Here is a 17892-nt window from a genome sequence, read left to right on the forward strand (position 1 = left end):
GTTCATAATTATTCTCTTTACATCTTACCTGAGGACTGCTATACCTGGATTTATTACCCTTATTTCACCGCCATTTCTCTGTTCGCTGACCGAGCGGTATCAAGAATATCTTTAGCTTTGAGCTGCCGGAAGCCTTTTCAATCGCGATTTAATAGAAATAGCAAAAGAACTGGGATGTTGTAAATCAGGAACAAAAACAAAGTTGCTGGAAAAGCTCAGCAGGTCTGGCAGCATCTGTGAAGGTAAAAAAAAAAGTTAAAGTTTCGGGTGCAGTGCCCCTTCCTCAGAGCGACTTAGTAAAACCCCAGGATCGCTAATGTAACAATCTTTCTCATCCAGTTCTCAGTCTCATTTGTCTCAAAATGCAACATTACGACGACCATCATTAGCTTCTCACAATGCTAACACGAAGCACTGCGCATGCTCCAGCTCACAATGGCGTCTGGGTGATTGATGGCAGTGCGGGCCCAATAGGCCACAGGGCTGCCATGAAGGACCGATCGGATGTCACTGCGCTTCTAACCAATCGGAATAAAGAAGGGGCGGGATCAGTGCAAGCCATGTGATCATCCACGACAGCAGGGTAGCGTCGCTGAGATAACACGGCGCAGAGCTGGATGAACACTACAGGCCAAGCAGGAAAGCTGACGTTTCGGGCCGAGATCCTTCGCTGAGACCAAGATTTGTGCAATTGAGGTAAGAGCAGGACACGGTAAAGAAGGCAAAACGGCAGAAAGCGGGAGGGGAGTGATATTCGTATGGGCTTGGAAGTTTTACAAAGACTTAGTGCACGTCGGAAAACACACATTTGAAACTCCCAGACTCGTGTTTGCAGAAAACAAATCAATGTCTCAGATGGCGATAGGCCCGTGTGACCGCCACCATCTTTATTGGGGGCAATGATCTGCGGGGCGCATGCGCAACAGCTTTGAACCTTTGAAAGGGTCGAGACGAAGTTGGGCGCATGCGCAGCCGCCCTTCGCTGAAAGTGAGAGAACAAGGTGTGGGGCTGGAGGAACACAGCAGAACAGGCAGCATCAGAGGGGCAGGAAAGCTGGCGTTTTCGGGCCTACACCCTTCAGAAATGGGGGAGGGGAAGGGGATACTGAAATAAATAGGGAGAGAGGGGGAGACAGGTGGAGAGGAGACAGACAAGTTGAAGAGGTGGGGATGGAGCAGGTTAAGGTGTCTAGGTGGTGACGTAGGGATCTTGGGAAGACCAAGTGAAGGGGTGGGAGGTTAAAATAGTATCAGAGATAATGGGAACTGCAGTTGGTGAGATTCCAAGATAATAAAATGTGAGGCTGGATGAACACAGCAGGCCAAGCAGCATCTCAGGAGCACAAAAGCTGACGTTTCGGGCCTAGACCCTTCATCAGAGAGGGGGATGGGGGGAGGGGACGGGAATAAATAGGGAGAGAGGGGGAGGCGGACCGAAGATGGAGAGTAAAGAAGATAGGTGGAGAGAGTGTAGGTAGGGAGGGGATAGGTCAGTCCAGGGAAGACGGACAGGCCAAGGAGGTGGGATGAGGTTAGTAGGTAGCTGGGGGTGCGGCTTGGGGTGGGAGGAAGGGATGGGTGAGAGGAAGAACCGGTTAGGGAGGCAGAGACAGGTTGGACTGGTTTTGGGATGCAGTGGGTGGGGGGGGAAGAGCTGGGCTGGTTGTGTGGTGCAGTGGGGGGAGGGGATGAACTGGGCTGGTTTAGGGATGCAGTAGGGGAAGGGGAGATTTTGAAACTGGTGAAGTCCACATTGATACCATATGGCTGCAGGGTTCCCTATTCCCAATTCCTCCGCCTCCGCCGCATCTGCTCCCACGATAAGACATTCCACTCCCGCACATCCCAGATGTCCAAGTTCCTTAAGGACCGCAACTTTCCCCCCACGGTGATCGAGAACGCCCTTGACCGCGTCTCCCGCATTTCCCGCGACACATCCCTCACACCCCGCCCCCGCCACATCCGCCCCAAGAGGATCCACCTCGTTCTCACACACCACCCTACCAACCTCCGGATACAACGCATTATCCTCCGACACTTCCGCCATTTACAATCCGACCCCACCACCCAAGACATTTTTCCATCCCCTCCCCTGTCTGCTTTCCGGAGAGACCACTCTCTTCGTGACTCCCTTGTTCGCTCCACACTGCCCTCCAACCCCACCACATCCGGCACCTTCCCCTGCAACCGCAGGAAATGCTACACTTGTCCCCACACCTCCTCCCTCACCCCCATCCCAGGCCCCAAGATGACATTCCACACCAAGCAGAGGTTCACCTGCACATCTGCCAATGTGGTATACTGCATCCACTGTACCCGGTGCGGCTTCCTCTACATTGGGGAAACCAAGCGGAGGCTTGGGGACCGCTTTGCAGAACACCTCCGCTCAGTTCGCAACAAACAACTGCACCTCCCAGTCGCAAACCATTTCCACTCCCCCTCCCATTCTCTTGATGACATGTCCATCATGGGCCTCCTGCACTGCCACAATGATGCCACCCGAAGGTTGCAGGAACAGCAACTCATATTCCGCCTGGGAACCCTGCAGCCATATGGTATCAATGTGGACTTCACCAGTTTCAAAATCTCCCCTTCCCCTACTGCATCCCTCAACCAGCCCAGTTCATCCCCTCCCCCCACTGCACCACACAACCAGCCCAGCTCTTCCCCCCCACCCACTGCATCCCAAAACCAGTCCAACCTGTCTCTGCCTCCCTAACCGGTTCTTCCTCTCACCCATCCCTTCCTCCCACCCCAAGCCGCACCCCCAGCTACCTACTAACCTCATCCCACCTCCTTGACCTGTCCGTCTTCCCTGGACTGACCTATCCCCTCCCTACCTCCCCACCTACACTCTCTCCACCTATCTTCTTTACTCTCCATCTTCGGTCTGCCTCCCCCTCCCTATTTATTCCAGAACCCTCACCCCATCCCCCTCTCTGATGAAGGGTCTAGGCCCGAAACGTCAGCTTTTGTGCTCCTGAGATGCTGCTTGGCCTGCTGTGTTCATCCAGCCTCACATTTTATTATCTTGAAAGGGGTGGGATGAGGTTAGCAGGCAGGGGGTGTGGCTTGAGAGGGGAGGAGGGGATAGGTGAGAGGAAGAACAGGTTAGGGAGGTGGGGATGAGCAGTTTTTTATTGCAATCTGAGTGTAGGTGTTCAGTAAAGTGGCCCCCAAGCCTCTGGTTGGCTTCCCCGATGTAGAGGAGGCCACAACGTGTACAGCGGATGCAGTATACCACATTAGCACCTGCATTTCCCCATACAGATGGCCTAAAATCCCTATGCTATTTCCTGTCCTGCAGGTCTGACCAGTTCACCTCCACTAACCCCTTTATGCGCTTAGGCGAACTCGTCCTCTCTCTTAACAACTTTTCTATCAATTCCTCCCACTTCCTACAGACAAAGGGGGTGGCTGTGGGTATCCGCATGGGCCCAAGCTTTGCCTGCCTCTTTGTCGGAACAGTCACTCGTCCGTACCTATACTGACCCTGAACCCCACCTCTTCCTCCGGTACACGGACGACTGTATCGGCGCTGCCTCGTGCTCCCACGAGGAGCTCGAGCAGTTCATCCACTTTATCAACACTGACCACCCCAACCTTAAGTTCACCTGGACCATCTCTAACACCTCTCTCACGTTCCCGGGCCTCTGTTTCCATCTTGGGCAACCATCTAGAAACATATCCATTTCAAGCCCACTGGCTCCCACAGCTACCAGAATATACTTCCTCCCACCCACCGTCCTGCAAAAATGCCATCTCCTATTCCCAATTCCTTCACCTCCACCGCATCTGCTCCCAGCGTTCCACTCCTGTACATCTCAGATGTCCTTGATTTTTCAAGGAGCATAACCCCACCTCTTTACGTGCCCCCCCCCCCCCCCCCAGCGTAGTGATCGAGAACGCCCTTGACCTGGTCTCCTACCTTTTTCCACAACTCCTACCTATCACCCAATCCATGCAATAACAACTGAAAAAGAATAAAAGAATCCCCCTCATCCTCACATACCACTCCACCAATCTCCGGATCCAACGTGCATTCCTCTGACACTTCCGCCATCAACAATCTGACCCCACTTTAAAAGAAATTTTTCCCTCCCCACCCTTGCCTGTCTTCCGGAGGGGGCCACTCTCTCCGTGACTCCCTTGTCCGTTCCACACCCCCCTCCGGCCCCACCACACCTGGTACTCTTCCCTGCAACCACAGGAAGTGCTGCACTTGCCCCCACACCACCTCCCTCACCCCCATCCCAGGCCCCAAGAAGACTTTCTACATAAAGCAGATGTTCACCTGCACATCTGCCAATGTGGTATACTGCGTCCCCTGTACCCGTTGTGACCTCCCCTACATTGGGGCAACCAAGCGGAGGCTTGGGAACCGCTTTGCAAAACACCTCCGCTTGGTTCACAATAAACAACTGCACCTCCCAGTTGCGAACCATTTCAACTCCCTGTCCCATTCCTCAGACAACATGTCCATCCTGGTCCACCTGCAGGTCCGCAACTATGCTACCCGAAGGTTGCAGGCACAGCTCATATTCTGCCTGGGAACCCTGCAGCCCAATGGTGTCAATGTGGATTTCGCAAGCTTCAAAATCTCCCCTCCCCCCAACTGCATCCCAAAACTAGCCCAGCTTGTCCCTGCCTCCCCAACCTGTTCTTCCTCTCTCCTATCCCCTCCTCCCACCTCAAGTGCACCACCATTTCCTGCCTACTAACCTCATCCCACCCCTTTTTTCCTGTCTGTCCTTGCTGGACTGACCTATCACCTCCCTTGTCTGTCTCCTCTCCACATATCTTCTCTCTCCATCTTCGATCTGTCTCCCCCTCTCTCCCTATTTAGTTCAGAATCCTCTTTCCCCCTCCCCCATTTCTGAAGAAGGGTCTTGGCCCGAAACACCAGCTTTCCAGCTCTGAAGATGTTGCTTGGCCTGCTGTGTTCATCCAGCTCCACACCTTGTTTAATCGGATTCTCCAGCATCTGCAGTTCCTACTATCACTTATCCAAATCTTTGTTTCTTCTGGATTTCTTTCCCAGAGTGTGAGATAATAGCAGCTCGCACTGCTCTTACTCACTTCTGTGCTCCTTGATCAACTTTCTCGGCGTCTAATCTCTTCAGTCTCTAATGATGGATATATTTGATCTCTGTAGTATTTTACTGTTATTTCCTTATACATTTTTGTCAATAATTTTTCCACTGCTGTCCACCCCCTCACCATGTGCTGCTCTCTTACCAGATTAATTTTTGAATGGTATCTTTCAGAGTCTGGAAATATTTTCCCAGAAAGAGAGTGCATTTTTCTTCCATTTCAGACCACCAAATTCTACAGCATTTTTATTCTGTCATTCATTTTGCACTTCTGCAACATTTACTCTGTTTCTCCTTCCACAGATACCATCGATCATTGTCAAAGCCCTGTTGCCTGTGGAGAAGGTGATGTTTAATTTTCGTGTCCTGCTGCAGTTCATATGATGGTACTCCTGCAATGCGGTCATTTGAGAAGTCACAGATCATTCATCTAGCGATACTGAAGAGCTGATGGTGTATGTCCAAATCAACAAACAATTTGCATTTTTATCATGTTCTATAATTTGAAAAAGATTATCAAGAAACTTTTGACGTAAGGTCATATTAGGTCAGGTGACCAAAACGAAACCAAATTTGCAGGTTTCCCTGACTCGCATCCAAGACTGAGCCTTGTTCATGCTGACAGTGGGAGAAGTGAGAGGGTCAAAGGGTTTCTTTTTGCTGGACTGGCCACTCACCACCTTGCTTCCAGTGAGGCTGATGCTCTTTGAGCCTGGGAATGAACATTCCCAAGGAAGTGATCCCCAAAAGCCAATGAAGTAAATTTATTTTGCCCTGGATAGGAAATAATGTTTTCCTCAGTGCTCCAATTAACTCAGAAGTAAATATGTTTGTCTTTATTCCATTGAATTTCTCACCCAATCAACTCAATTAGTCTCCATCAGTATTTATGCTCCACATCCTCGCCTTTCATCTCCTCCATCAGCAGATCCTTCTATTCCTTTCTCCTTCACGTATGCATCCAACTTCTCAAATATGTTCCTCTGTTCACCTCCATCTCGTGCTATTGGAATGAATTGCACATTCTGACCTGTTGCAGGGTAAAAAGGTTTCTCATACAACCACTATTGGATTTTTAAAGCCCTTCGTCATTCTAAAGGCTTCCTTCATATCATCATTTAGTTTTCTCTTTTCTAGAGAAAGGCTCCCCAGACTTGCTGGAGGGTTACAGGATTTCACTTTTGATAATGCCTTTTTGAATCGGTGTGACGCACTTCCAGTGCCTCTATTTCCTTTGACCAAATGGCAGTGACAAATGTTGACAGTGCTCCCAGTGGAGTCAAACTTTGGTTTCAAATAAGTGAAACATCATTTTCCTCCTTTTCAATTCTAACTTTGTCAGAAGGAGCCCAAATATGGGCAGTCCCTTTGCAGAAAGGTGCTAAGTTCCGTGAGAAGTTTGGGACTGGAATTACAGGAATATCATCAGGGGCTCAGGACTTCAGTTGGTTGGAGAGATTTGAGTAGCTGATCCTGTTCTCTTTGGATCCTAGAATCACTGGGGTCGAACAGAAAGGGAGACCCTTCAGCCCTCTGAGATCATGCTGGCTGTGTTTAGAACAAATGTTCGTCATTGTTCAATCCCAAAAACCCTGCCAGTTTGTATGCATCAAGGAACCTCCAATTTTAAATAGAATGTAATGAATATATTGTTCAGGATGATAAACGAATGGAAAAATTGATTTCAGATGTAGTTCAGGAGAACCTTGCAATCTAGTATCCACCTAGGTTGCTGTTAATACTTGGAATGTCGAGATGTTTTGAATGATATCTTTCCTTGTCAATACTTACATTTTGTTTCAGGAAACCACATTTGATCATCTGGTCACTCCCTGACAGATCAGCACAGCATGGGGAGATGTTGAGAGAGGCACCCATTTTGATAAATGCACCTGAATGTTAATATGTGCCATTACGTTAGGCTCAGTGGATATTGTTATAATATCTTGTATATGAAAGAAATGGCATGTCAATTCACGGTGAAGCTGCACTGCAGAGAGGGTCCCAAACGCATGCAGCTCCTTGAGAAACAGCCGGAAATGACATGGTTAATGTGGCTGGGGGTAATGAGACAGCATTGTGACATCATCAAGGCAGTGACACGTTCTCCCGAGAGAAACTGACCTGAAACAATCCGGAGAGATTTCAACCCACAGGGAATGGTCAGGAAGTCAGTGAGGTTCATTAGGAATGGGCTATACGGTTAGATTGGAGTAATTAAGAACTGTCAACATTTAGGGCACAAGTGAATAAAAAGATTGGAGAATCTTTACACCCACATTTGATCTGTTGCCTGAAGCTCATGTATCTGTGTGCGAGTAATTTATAAACTCATGGCACTCCTCAGGAGAAGAACAGGTCAAATTGATGTGACCCCAGCAGGGGCCAGAACAGAAATGGGAAGTAACAAAGTGCATATGATAGAGGGGTGATAAAAGAGAACCACACCCCTTCAACATATGATCTATAAGTATCCCTTTTCAGTTTTCTTGCTAATTAGCATATTAATTTAAATATGATAACTATTTTATTTGCTAATGAGTCATTGGCATCGCTGGGTAGGGCCAGATTTATTGCCCATTGCCAACTGCTCTGGAGAGGCTGGGGCCAGCTAAAGCCCATCTACTGTTGGTAGATCCACACTGCCATCAAAGGAGACTTCCAGGAATTTGACCAAACAACGCAGAAGGAACATGATATATTTCCAGCTCAAAGTCAGATGTCTCACAACACCAGGTTCAAGTCCAACTGGTTTATTTGAAATTATAACCTTTCAGGGTGTTCCTCCTTAGTCAAGTGAAGTGCTAATTTATTACACATCGTAAGAAAAAGTGATATATTCAGGTGCAGTGTTCAGAATGCTTGTGATTTCAAATAAATCTGTTGATCTATAACCTGATGTCATCTAACTCCTGACTTTGTCCACCCCAATCCAACACCAGCACCTCCACGTCATACTTCCAGGTCAGCATGGTATGTGGCCTAGAGGGGATCTAGCAATTGGTGGCGTTCCCATGTGACTGCTGCATCAGCTCTTCTGGATGGTAAAGACTGCAGATTCAGAAGGTGCTGTGGGAGCAGCCTTGCTGAGTCACTGCAGTGCATCTTATAGATAGTAGAGACTGCTGCAACTGTGCACCAGTGGTGAAGGGAGTACAGAGATGTAGTTTGGGCGCAAATCAAGAGGGCTGTTTTGTGTTCAATTGTATTAAGCCTGATGTGAGGCTTTTGAAATTAAAGAAAAACAAACATTGTCATATGAAACTGTCCACAAAGTGGTTTTTGACAGTTACCTCTGGATCAGCCAAGTGAATGGAAGGTTGCCAAGTTGGGAAATGATATCGAAATGGGAATAAAAGACATGTCCTGGAGACATCATAATACTTGCTGTAAGTTGTTAGTTCAAGTGCACAATGAAAAATTCAATGGAATTTTGAAGGGAAAATGCATTTAAATCTTTGAAATTTAATTTAAAGCAAGAGCAAATGGATACAGTCAAGGTAGTTGTAATTTGCATCAGTATAAAATGGGATAGATTAACGTATTACCAAACAAACAATCGACCATTAATGAAACCTGTTAGCCCAACAGTACTGCTGAAAAAGCTGGGGTTATTTTCTCCACACTGTTGGAGGATGAGGATTGACCTTATAGAAGTTTGTACAATCATGAGGGGCATGAAGAACAGCCAAGGTCATTTCACAGCTACCTCCCCTTCCTTTTGTTCCTGCAGTTACGCCTCAAGGCACCTCCAACAGCATCTTCAAACCCATGACCTCCCTACTAGAAAGAAAAGGGCAGCAGCTACAGGAGAGATGCCACCATCTGCAAGTTCACCTGCAAGATACACACCATCCTGTCTTGGAGAAATATTGCAGCTCTTTCAGTGTCCCTTGGTCAAAAATCCCAGAACTCCCTTCCTAATAGCATTGTGGATGAACTCACATCTCTAATGGCCGTTGCAGTTCAAGAAAGCAGCTCATTACCACCTTCTCAGGGCAACACATGCTGGCCTTGCTCGTTACAGCTATATTCCACAAATGGGTTTTTTAAAAAAACTGACAATAAAGAGGAACACTCCTCCCTTCCAGTCCACTTTTCTCCGCTTTTCAAAATGTAAAGACCTATATCTTCAATCAAGCTTTTGTCAGGCCTCCTAAGATCCCCTTAGACACAGCATTTAATTTGGTCAGATTCATACCTTTTTGGTTCTGAGGTGTATCTTGGGACATTTGCCGAACTGAAGGTGTGGTGTCAATGGAAATTCTCTTTAAATCAAATTGTGACAGACTGGGAGAGCCAGTATTAAACTAAATATTTGGGTGAATGGAGTTGAGTCTTAGATCAGATATGACCCTCAATAAATGATTCATTTTCTTTTTCTTTTCCCTTTTGTTTTTTTTTAATCATTCTCTTCTCTCTTAAAGCCTCCGAACACCTGGCCTTCAAATTTCCAGCCTCGGACTTCACGACTTCTGAGCTCCTGGCTTCAGAACTCTTGGCCTTGGATCTCATGGCCTCCGAGTTGCAGCCTTGAAACTCTCAGCCTTGGCACAAACCCGACGAGGGTCCTCTTGGCCTGTTATGGCAGCCTGCTGGCCCAGCATGGCATTGGTGTGAACTTCCATCTCCAGGTAATTCCAGAACATTCTCCTGGCCTCATGAATCCTGAGCTGAAACCAGGTGATGTCTGGAGTCACGACCTAGTGCAGACTGGAGGCTGAGTGCCAGCATGAACTGCGTCTGAAGAGAGTTGTTCTGAATTTTTTTCTCCATTTTATAATTTATTCCAATAACCTGCAATTGCTTTTTAACCTCTATTCTTCCAAAAAAACGTAATTAAAAAGCTGTACTTTGGGACCTTTGTGCCTAAGATGGTGCTGTAAGCGGCGACTTGTTCATTTAAGGGTTACTAGACCCTGATTTCTGATCTCTTCACAGATGCTGCCAGATCTGTTGAGCTTTTCCAGCAACTTCTGTTTTAGTTTCTAATTGACAGCATCTGCATTTCTTTTGGCTTTTATTTAGCGTTTCACTGTATTCATTTGAGTACATGGGACAATAAAGCTCATTCTAATTCTGATAAAAAAAATCTGAGTGATTCAGTGGCCCCTTCCTGTTTTTATATTTCAAATAAACCAGGGCCCCCACACAATTGATGAACAGAAAGGCATGGAAGAGCTGGGGATACGACTCAACAGCAGGAAACCAGACCTTGAGCAAAACTGGCGAGTGGGGAAAGTCTGGGGAGAATGTACAGAACAACTGGAGTGGGTCATTCAGCCCTTTTGGGCTGTTCACCATTCCAATTCAGTGCAGAGTATAGGGCAAATAGTCTCCTCTTTTCAGGCTGGAGTACCTTTCCCCATGTCCTTACCCCACCCCCACACACTAGGCCTTACACTGGGCCTTGTCACCACATTGGCTGCTATCACAAACAACCTATTGTCTTTGACTATGATAATAAAATGTGAGGCTGGATGAACACAGCAGGCCCAGCAGCATCTCAGGAGCACAAAAGCTGACGTTTTGGGCCTAGACCCTTCATCAGAGAGGGGGATGGGGTGAGGGTTCTTTGTCTTTGACTATCAGTCCCCATTAGCAGCTGTTTTATTTCACTGCTTCATCACTGATCAACACTGATTGATTATCCTTGATTGTTCTTGAGAAGGTAGTGGTGAGTTGTCTTCTTGAACTGTTGGAAGTGATATATTCTCTCCAAAGTATGTCATCACAGGACTCTCCTTTTCCAGGACTCAGCAGTTTCCTATGCAAGCACTTCTGTTTGTGATAAGCCAGATAACTGGTGAAACAAACACAGAAATTACTGGAAAATTTCAGCAGGTTTGGCAACATCTGTAGTCAGGGTGTTGAAGTCACTATCTGAAATGGGAATGGAGGCAGAAACCCTGCACACATTTGAAAGGTCTCTGGATCTGCAGCTCAAGATCTAGCTGGATGGATGTTTGTTTTTTTGGCCCGTGCAGACACATTGAGAAGTGGTCTCTTCCTGCACTGGAAACTTTCTGTAAATCTATGAATGGATTCACATGGATTAAAAAAGAATACTTCAATGCTTGTCTCGTACTTAGAAATATTTTAAAGCACCAGAGATACTCTGAACTGTAATTTCAGAGTTAGGAGTGATTGTTGGATTGCTTACCACAGGGAGACAGTGTTTGGTGCTCTGCCCCTTGTTTAACATCAGCATGTTCACATGTGGAATGAATTTCATGAAGTTATGAACTCTGCTGAGTTACCAATGAGTTTGCATTAGGGAAGGAATCACTTGTTTAACCTGCTTCACTTCACACCAACTTATTCATGTTGATCAAAACAAAGATCTTTTCAATGTTATGGCTATGTGGAGTGTGCTAAGAACAGTGATCTGCTGAGCCACAAGCACACACAATGAGGAATAAGCCAATCACTTGCTTGCGTGCATGACAACACAAAGCCTGTTGAGAAACCAATTAGTTTACAATGGGAAAGCGCATTCACTTGCTTTGTCTGTGAAAAGGGATTCCCTCAGGCATCCTTAGCCACTGATACACCAATTAGTTTGTAAGTGATGATGGGAATTAGATTCTGCTGTTGTTGCTGCAGTTAATCACATTCATGACTGAAATAGATTAATTCAGAGAATGCATAATGATTGACTCTCAACTGCTCTCTGGGCTACTGGGATGGGCAATACATGCTGCCTAAAAGCAACACCCTCATCCTGTAAATGAATAAAGAAAAAAAATCTTGAGTACCCTTTGAATTCTTTTGTAAATACATTTCCAAAAGCCTGAGGAATTGGTGGCACAGTGGTTAGCACTGCTGCCTCACAGCACCAGGGACCCAGGTTTAATTCCACCCTTGGGCGACTGTCTGTGTGGAGCTTGCGCGTTCTCTGGGTTTCCTCTGTGTACGTCGGTTTCCTCCCACAGTCCAAAGATGTGCATGCTAGGTGGATTGGCCATGTTAAATTGCCCATAGTGTTCAAGGGTGTGTAGATTAGTGGGGTGGGTCTGGGTGGGCTGCTTTATGGTTTGGTGTGGACTTGTTGGGCCAAAAGGCCTGCTTCCACACAGGAAGAATTTCTGAATGTGTCAGAGAAACATTTGGAACAGAAGGAGGTGTTTCAGTCCCTAAAGTCTGCTGAAACATTCAATTCAATCAGGACTGACCCTTATTTCATATACCTTTATCTTTGCTAAGCCCTTAACAAAAATTTAACATCTCAGTTTTAATATGTTCACTTGGCTCTCAGTATCCACAACCTATTGTGACCAGGGATTTTACATTTCTAATTCTCCATTTTACTCTCATGCTAACGTTTCTGAACTCGGCTCACTGAATTCTTCCGGTGATACTGAACATTAGCTTCAAAAAAGCACCTCATCTTTCAGGTCGGCTTTTTAAAGCTTTCAGGTCTCACCATTGAGACCAACGTTCCCCCTATTTGGTTTTCATTTGGCTTGTTTCAGTTTGCTTCTCAGTCAGCTGCACCCCTCCTCCAGGCTCATCTTTTGTTTCTTTTCTAGCCCCAACTCCATTGCTTGTGGACTTGAGGGAAGAATTTTTTTGTCATTTAATCTTTCCTGTCTTCTCACTTGTCACAGGCCACTTTTTGTACTAATCCACACCTACTCAAAACTTATTACATTTCTTATATTTCCCAGCCCTGATGAAAATTCACAGACCTGAAATATTAACTATATTTCTTTCAGCACATATATTGCCAGAACTTCTGAGTGTTTTCCAACAAGTTCTATTTTCATTCCCTATTTTTGCTATTCTTTGTATGATGAATTGCTTGTATGCAGATTTCACATTATCTCCAAATGATGTCCCTTTGTTCTCAATTCTCCCACTAGAGGAAATAGAGTCTATACCTATCCAATTAACACATCTGATGGATTTTGGCAAATTCGTTTTATTTGGAGAAGTAACAATTTACATTTAATTGCAGGGCCAAAAAGCGCTGCTGGAATGGTTTATAACAAGACTTTCAAAGACTCACCCCAGCTGTCGCTTCATGTTTTGATCAGCAGGTTTTCTGGTTTTAATTCAGTTTCATCAGCCTGAGTGTTTAAAATGGGATTTGGATGAGTAATTGTTGCTGGATACTAGACATGGAAAGACACATGAAGTTGCACAGAGAACAGTAACAAAACTATATTGTCTTGTCAGGGTTGGTGCAGGAATGATTATTCCCTAAATGAGCAAGTCCAGATCAGGGAACACAGCTGGGCCATTTGAGACTGAGACAAGGAGGAATTTCCTATTTGGAATGAGGCGAGTCTTGGAATTCTCTACCACAGAGGCTGTGGTATTTCATTCAAGTTAGAAATAGATTTCTCCACTTTAAAGATATTGAGGGATATGTGGATGGTGTGGTAAAATTCCATTCAGCTGGGTAAACAGCCATGATCTAATTGAATGACATTGATCTTGAGGAAGTGATTGGCCTCCTCCCCTCCCCTTATTTCTGACTGATCAGAGCAGGGTTGAAGATCAATCTTTAAAAAGCTACACAGATTTGAAGGACAATTTAATATTTTCAGGATTAAATATGACAGGACATAGAATCTCTACAGTGTAGAAACAGACACTTCAGCTCAAAAAGTCCACACTGCCCCTCAGATGATCCCACCCAAACCCATTCCCCCTAAAGCACAGCTAATCCAATCATCCCTGAACAGCCCAGACAATTTCGTTTGGCCAACCCAATTAGCCTGCACATCTTTGGACTGTGGAAGCTAGAGCTCCAGGAGAAAACCCATGCAGGCGTGGGGAGAATGAGCAAACTCCAGACAGACAATCACCTAAGGGTAGAATTGAACGCAGAATCTGGTGTTGTGAGTCAGTAGTGCTAATCCGGAGCCACTGTGCTGCCCAAAGCTTAGATTTCCACAACCATTGGGAAATTGAACCTTGGCCTGCCTATTCTGAGGAAGGATCACTAGTGTTGAAATGTTTTTATCTTCACAGATGCTCCCAGACCTGCTGAGCTTTTCTAGCAATTTTGCTTTTGTTCCTGGCCTGCCACATGATACTAACCACTATACTACTGAGGACCTCAAAAACTTGGATTAACTGTTAAGATGTTCTGGTGAAGGAGTGGGACAGGACCTTCCTGGTACATTGCCTGGTTAGAAACTGAACTTGCATTGGAGGTATTATTCTATATTGTAAATGAGCTGTCCAGCCAACTGAGGAACTAATCCTTAGAAGGTGCAGGGTGGACAGCATTGAATGGTACGAAAATAATAACTGGACACGAGCTTCTGCCAATTGAGTGTAACAACCTTGGAGATTTGTGTGAGGCTCTCTGCGCATGTGCATTGCTCACCCCCGCGCAGTCGCAGATCCATTGAGGAACATTCCCTTGGCACACTTGCGCAGGTGTGCAGCGATGCATCGCTGCCTCCGGCGTGGTGACGTCACTGCGCCCACCGGTTCCGTGGCGCCGCTTTTGACTTTTCTTCCTGCAGAGAGACTCTGAAACCTTTGTATCTGCGAGTTCCTGTGGATTTTATCTTTGGGGACACAGTGAATCGTTGGAGATTTTTGTTTTCATGAGACTTGCTCTACAATTCCGAGCTTTACTATTAAGTTACGTCCATCTGGAGTGAGTGTGACTGTTTTCCTGTGAATCTGAATTCACCTCTGTCCTCTGTGAAAGTCTCTCTGTCTTGTCGAACTTCGTGTCTCGAATAATGGGTGCATTTTAAAAGGTTTGAAATGTTTTTTTGCTGGTTTTGCTGGCCATATGTAAATTAGGGTTGTGCTTTAACAGTTTTAAGATCTAATGTCATTTTTCATTGTTCGAAATTCTTTTCTTGCGCAAATTTATCTTCCACTTCTGATTGTGCACTGTTTTTATCCCCAACGGTCAGTCTGCATAGACTGAAAGATTAACTGTTTCTCACTCCTGTGACACTGTCTAGCCTGCTAAGTACTTCTTGCTTTTGACACAGAACTATAAAGTACACATTAGGGCAAACCTCTGAAAGCTTTTTCAAGGAGGTAGGCATTAATGAGCATCTCGCAGAGAGGAAGAAGAAGAGATGAACAAAGAGGAGAGTTAGAAAGCCTGGATATGTTAGCTTCATTCAGTTTTTGGGGAGATTATGACATACAAGATCATGGAGACATTTGAGAACAGTTTTAAAAATGACCTGTTTTCTAATTCGGACACTGTATGGTTAAGATCAGTATGACCTGTGGGCAGGGTGATGTTATTGTAGTCAAAATTGTTGGCCTTGGTGATGGTGCAGAAAATAGGGCAGAAACCCGTTTTTGGAGTCTGTGTAACATTCTGGTTGCTGACAAACTGGTTATGTCTTATGGAATTGTTAGGGACTTGATGAGAAATACTTCAATCAATATTTAATTGGAGGAAGTTTCTGTTCTTCAAGGGCTTGGATGAGGGAACCAAAAGCAACATTACCAATTTTGATGACCATGGATGACTAAACCAATAATAAACTCATCAATAAATGCCAGCCTCATCAGTGACACCCACATCCTGTCAACGAATATGTATGGAAAAAAATGGGATTGTGAGTAGTGAAAAGGATGCAAGGAAGCTTGAGGTTGATGCAGAAGTACTGAGTGTATGAACAAACATATGTCAGGTGCAGGAAAACATGGATAAATGTGGAGTTATAAACTTTGTAAAAACAGAAGGGAAGAATATGATTGAAATGGTTTGACTCTGCCTGAGATTGGTTTGACTCTGCCAGAATTTATTAGAGTTTAGAAGAACACATAAAACTATATTAGGGCCAAGCAGATGAGATGCAGGGAGCTTGTTTCCCCTGGGTGGGCAGTCTAGAAATAGGGTTCACAGTCTCCAGATACTGAGTAGATCGATGAGAATTGATATGAAACTGTGGAGGCTTGGTCTCTGAGTTAATTACTTTCTTGGATATAATAAATGTTTAGATTTTCAAGATATCAAGGAGTGTGGTTCAAAATTGGGAATATAGTGTTGACATTGAGCATCAGCAATAATCGTATTGAATGGTAAAGCAGGCCCAAAGCAGATTTTGTTTTGTGTTTTATTTTATTTGCTCCAAGTGTCTACATCTGTGTCCAAGTGGATGTCGAACAGATCGACACCTTCCTCAACACAGAAGTGTTTGCCTGACCAGGTTGCCTTTCAACATGTCGTAGATACACTCCTTATAGCTCCCACTTCTCTTTTGCACTTCTCTCTGATCCCAGAGATATTGTAACTTCGCTTCTCCTAAAGGACTTCTGTGAACCAGTTATGATCAGGGTCACATTTTGCCCATGCCAGCCCCACTAATCACCAGTTTCATTCAGCTTAATTTCACATGCTGCTTTTATTTTTTGTGGGTTCCCACTCACTTGTTTTCTTCTGTCTAAATCCATTTCACAGCGTATTCAAGGGGTGGATTCGCAGTCGGGAAACTCGAACCAAACATCTCATCAAGAATTGACAAATTACTCAATTTATTGTAACCAGAATATCATTGGATTTTGACCATGGAAGAAGAAAACACCTCTCAGAGTGGGGAGAAACCGTACACATGTTCTGTGTGTGGTCGAGGCTTCAGCCAATCATCCGGCCTGTCTAAACACAAGCGCAGTCATGACAGGGAGAAGCTGTGTAAATGTGGGGACTGTGGGAGGGCGTTTAATTTCCCTTGCGAGCTGGAAATTCATCAGCGCTGTCACACTGGGGAGAGGCTGTTCCTGTGCTCCGTCTGTGAGAAGGCCTTCACTCGGTCAGCACACTTGCTGCAACACCAGCGAGTTCACACTGGAGCGAGGCCGTTTACTTGCTCTGTTTGTGACAAAGGCTTTACTAATTTGTCCAACCTGCTGAGACACAAGCAGGTTCATACTATCGAGAGACCTTTTAAATGTACAGACTGTGGGAAGTGCTACAAAAGCTCCAGGGAACTGACACGCCACCAAAGTGTCCACACAGATGAGAGACCATTCAAGTGCTCTCAGTGTGAGACTGGGTTCAAGCATTCATTTGAACTCACTCTACATCGACGCACTCACACTGGAGAGAAGCCATTCACGTGCTCAATGTGTCAGAAGAAGTTCACTCAATCATCTCACCTTCGGTCACACCAGCGAGTTCACACAGGGGAGACACCATATGCCTGCTCCATGTGTGAGAAGAAATTTGCTCATTCATTCCATCTGGTGAGACACCAGCGATGTCACAAGTAGTTCCGGTGTTGGGATTTTCCTGTTAATCACATCCAGAACTGATCCATGTATATCAGGCTCTTATTCTGTTGATGTTAGTAAAATCCAACCAAGTTAAAGTTGCTAGTATTCTCAGTGTCAAATAAATTAGATATGTATCAATTACACAGTGTGGTGAGCTTTTTAAATAAAGAACACAAGTTTGTTATTTTGAAGAGCTCTCCCTCTCTCCTGCCTTTTCCATCCTCACCTCCCAGCAATAAGTACAAGGAATACATGGAGCTTCTTTGTAACTAAGATTGAGACAATCCAATCAGCTTCCTGTCCCGTTTCCCTCTCATTCGCTCCCTCGGACAAAGTGCCTCAAAAGATTTTTTTTCCATGTCCGAGCCCTAGACATGTACGTGTCTTCACTCTCCCTCCATCTCCTGTCTTGCTATGTTAGAGCTCACCATGTCCAAGACTCTCATTTCCTGCTCCAATGGTCCTGTTCCCATGAAGTGTCTGACCACTGAACATCTTTACTTTCTCCATTTGTTAATAGCTCCCTTGCTGGTACTGTCCATTTTGCTGTAAACCCTCCATATTCAAGTTCCAACCTCTCAATCCC

The 17892-nt window shown here is 45.3% G+C and overlaps 1 protein-coding gene and 1 long non-coding RNA gene across 3 annotated transcripts; both read left to right on the forward strand.

The window, feature by feature from the left end:
• The first annotated feature begins 554 nt into the window (after positions 1–554).
• On the forward strand, positions 555–11167 carry LOC125450233 (uncharacterized). Of its 2 annotated transcripts, none has more exons than XR_007247058.2 (3): positions 555–696; positions 5397–5548; positions 8827–11167. It is a non-coding gene; the product is annotated as an uncharacterized LOC125450233 (long non-coding RNA). The 2 variants fall into 2 exon arrangements; XR_007247059.2 differs by having other exon boundaries at positions 9521–11167.
• Positions 11168–14584: 3417 nt separating this feature from the next.
• LOC125450234 (gastrula zinc finger protein XlCGF71.1-like) lies at positions 14585–17410 on the forward strand. Its single transcript, XM_048526237.2, has 2 exons — positions 14585–14821; positions 16495–17410. The coding sequence occupies exon 2, from the start codon at positions 16602–16604 to the stop codon at positions 17301–17303; it is 702 nt and encodes a 233-aa protein (XP_048382194.1). The 5' UTR covers positions 14585–14821; positions 16495–16601; the 3' UTR covers positions 17304–17410.
• Positions 17411–17892: the final 482 nt, after the last annotated feature.

The sequence above is a fragment of the Stegostoma tigrinum genome, chromosome 39 (assembly GCF_030684315.1).
Source record: "Stegostoma tigrinum isolate sSteTig4 chromosome 39, sSteTig4.hap1, whole genome shotgun sequence".
Lineage (NCBI taxonomy): Eukaryota > Metazoa > Chordata > Chondrichthyes > Orectolobiformes > Stegostomatidae > Stegostoma > Stegostoma tigrinum.

Excerpts from the sequence above, each read along its gene's own strand:
- LOC125450234 (XM_048526237.2), top strand. The coding sequence starts at position 16,602 with ATGGAAGAAGAAAACACCTCTCAGAGTGGGGAGAAACCGTACACATGT.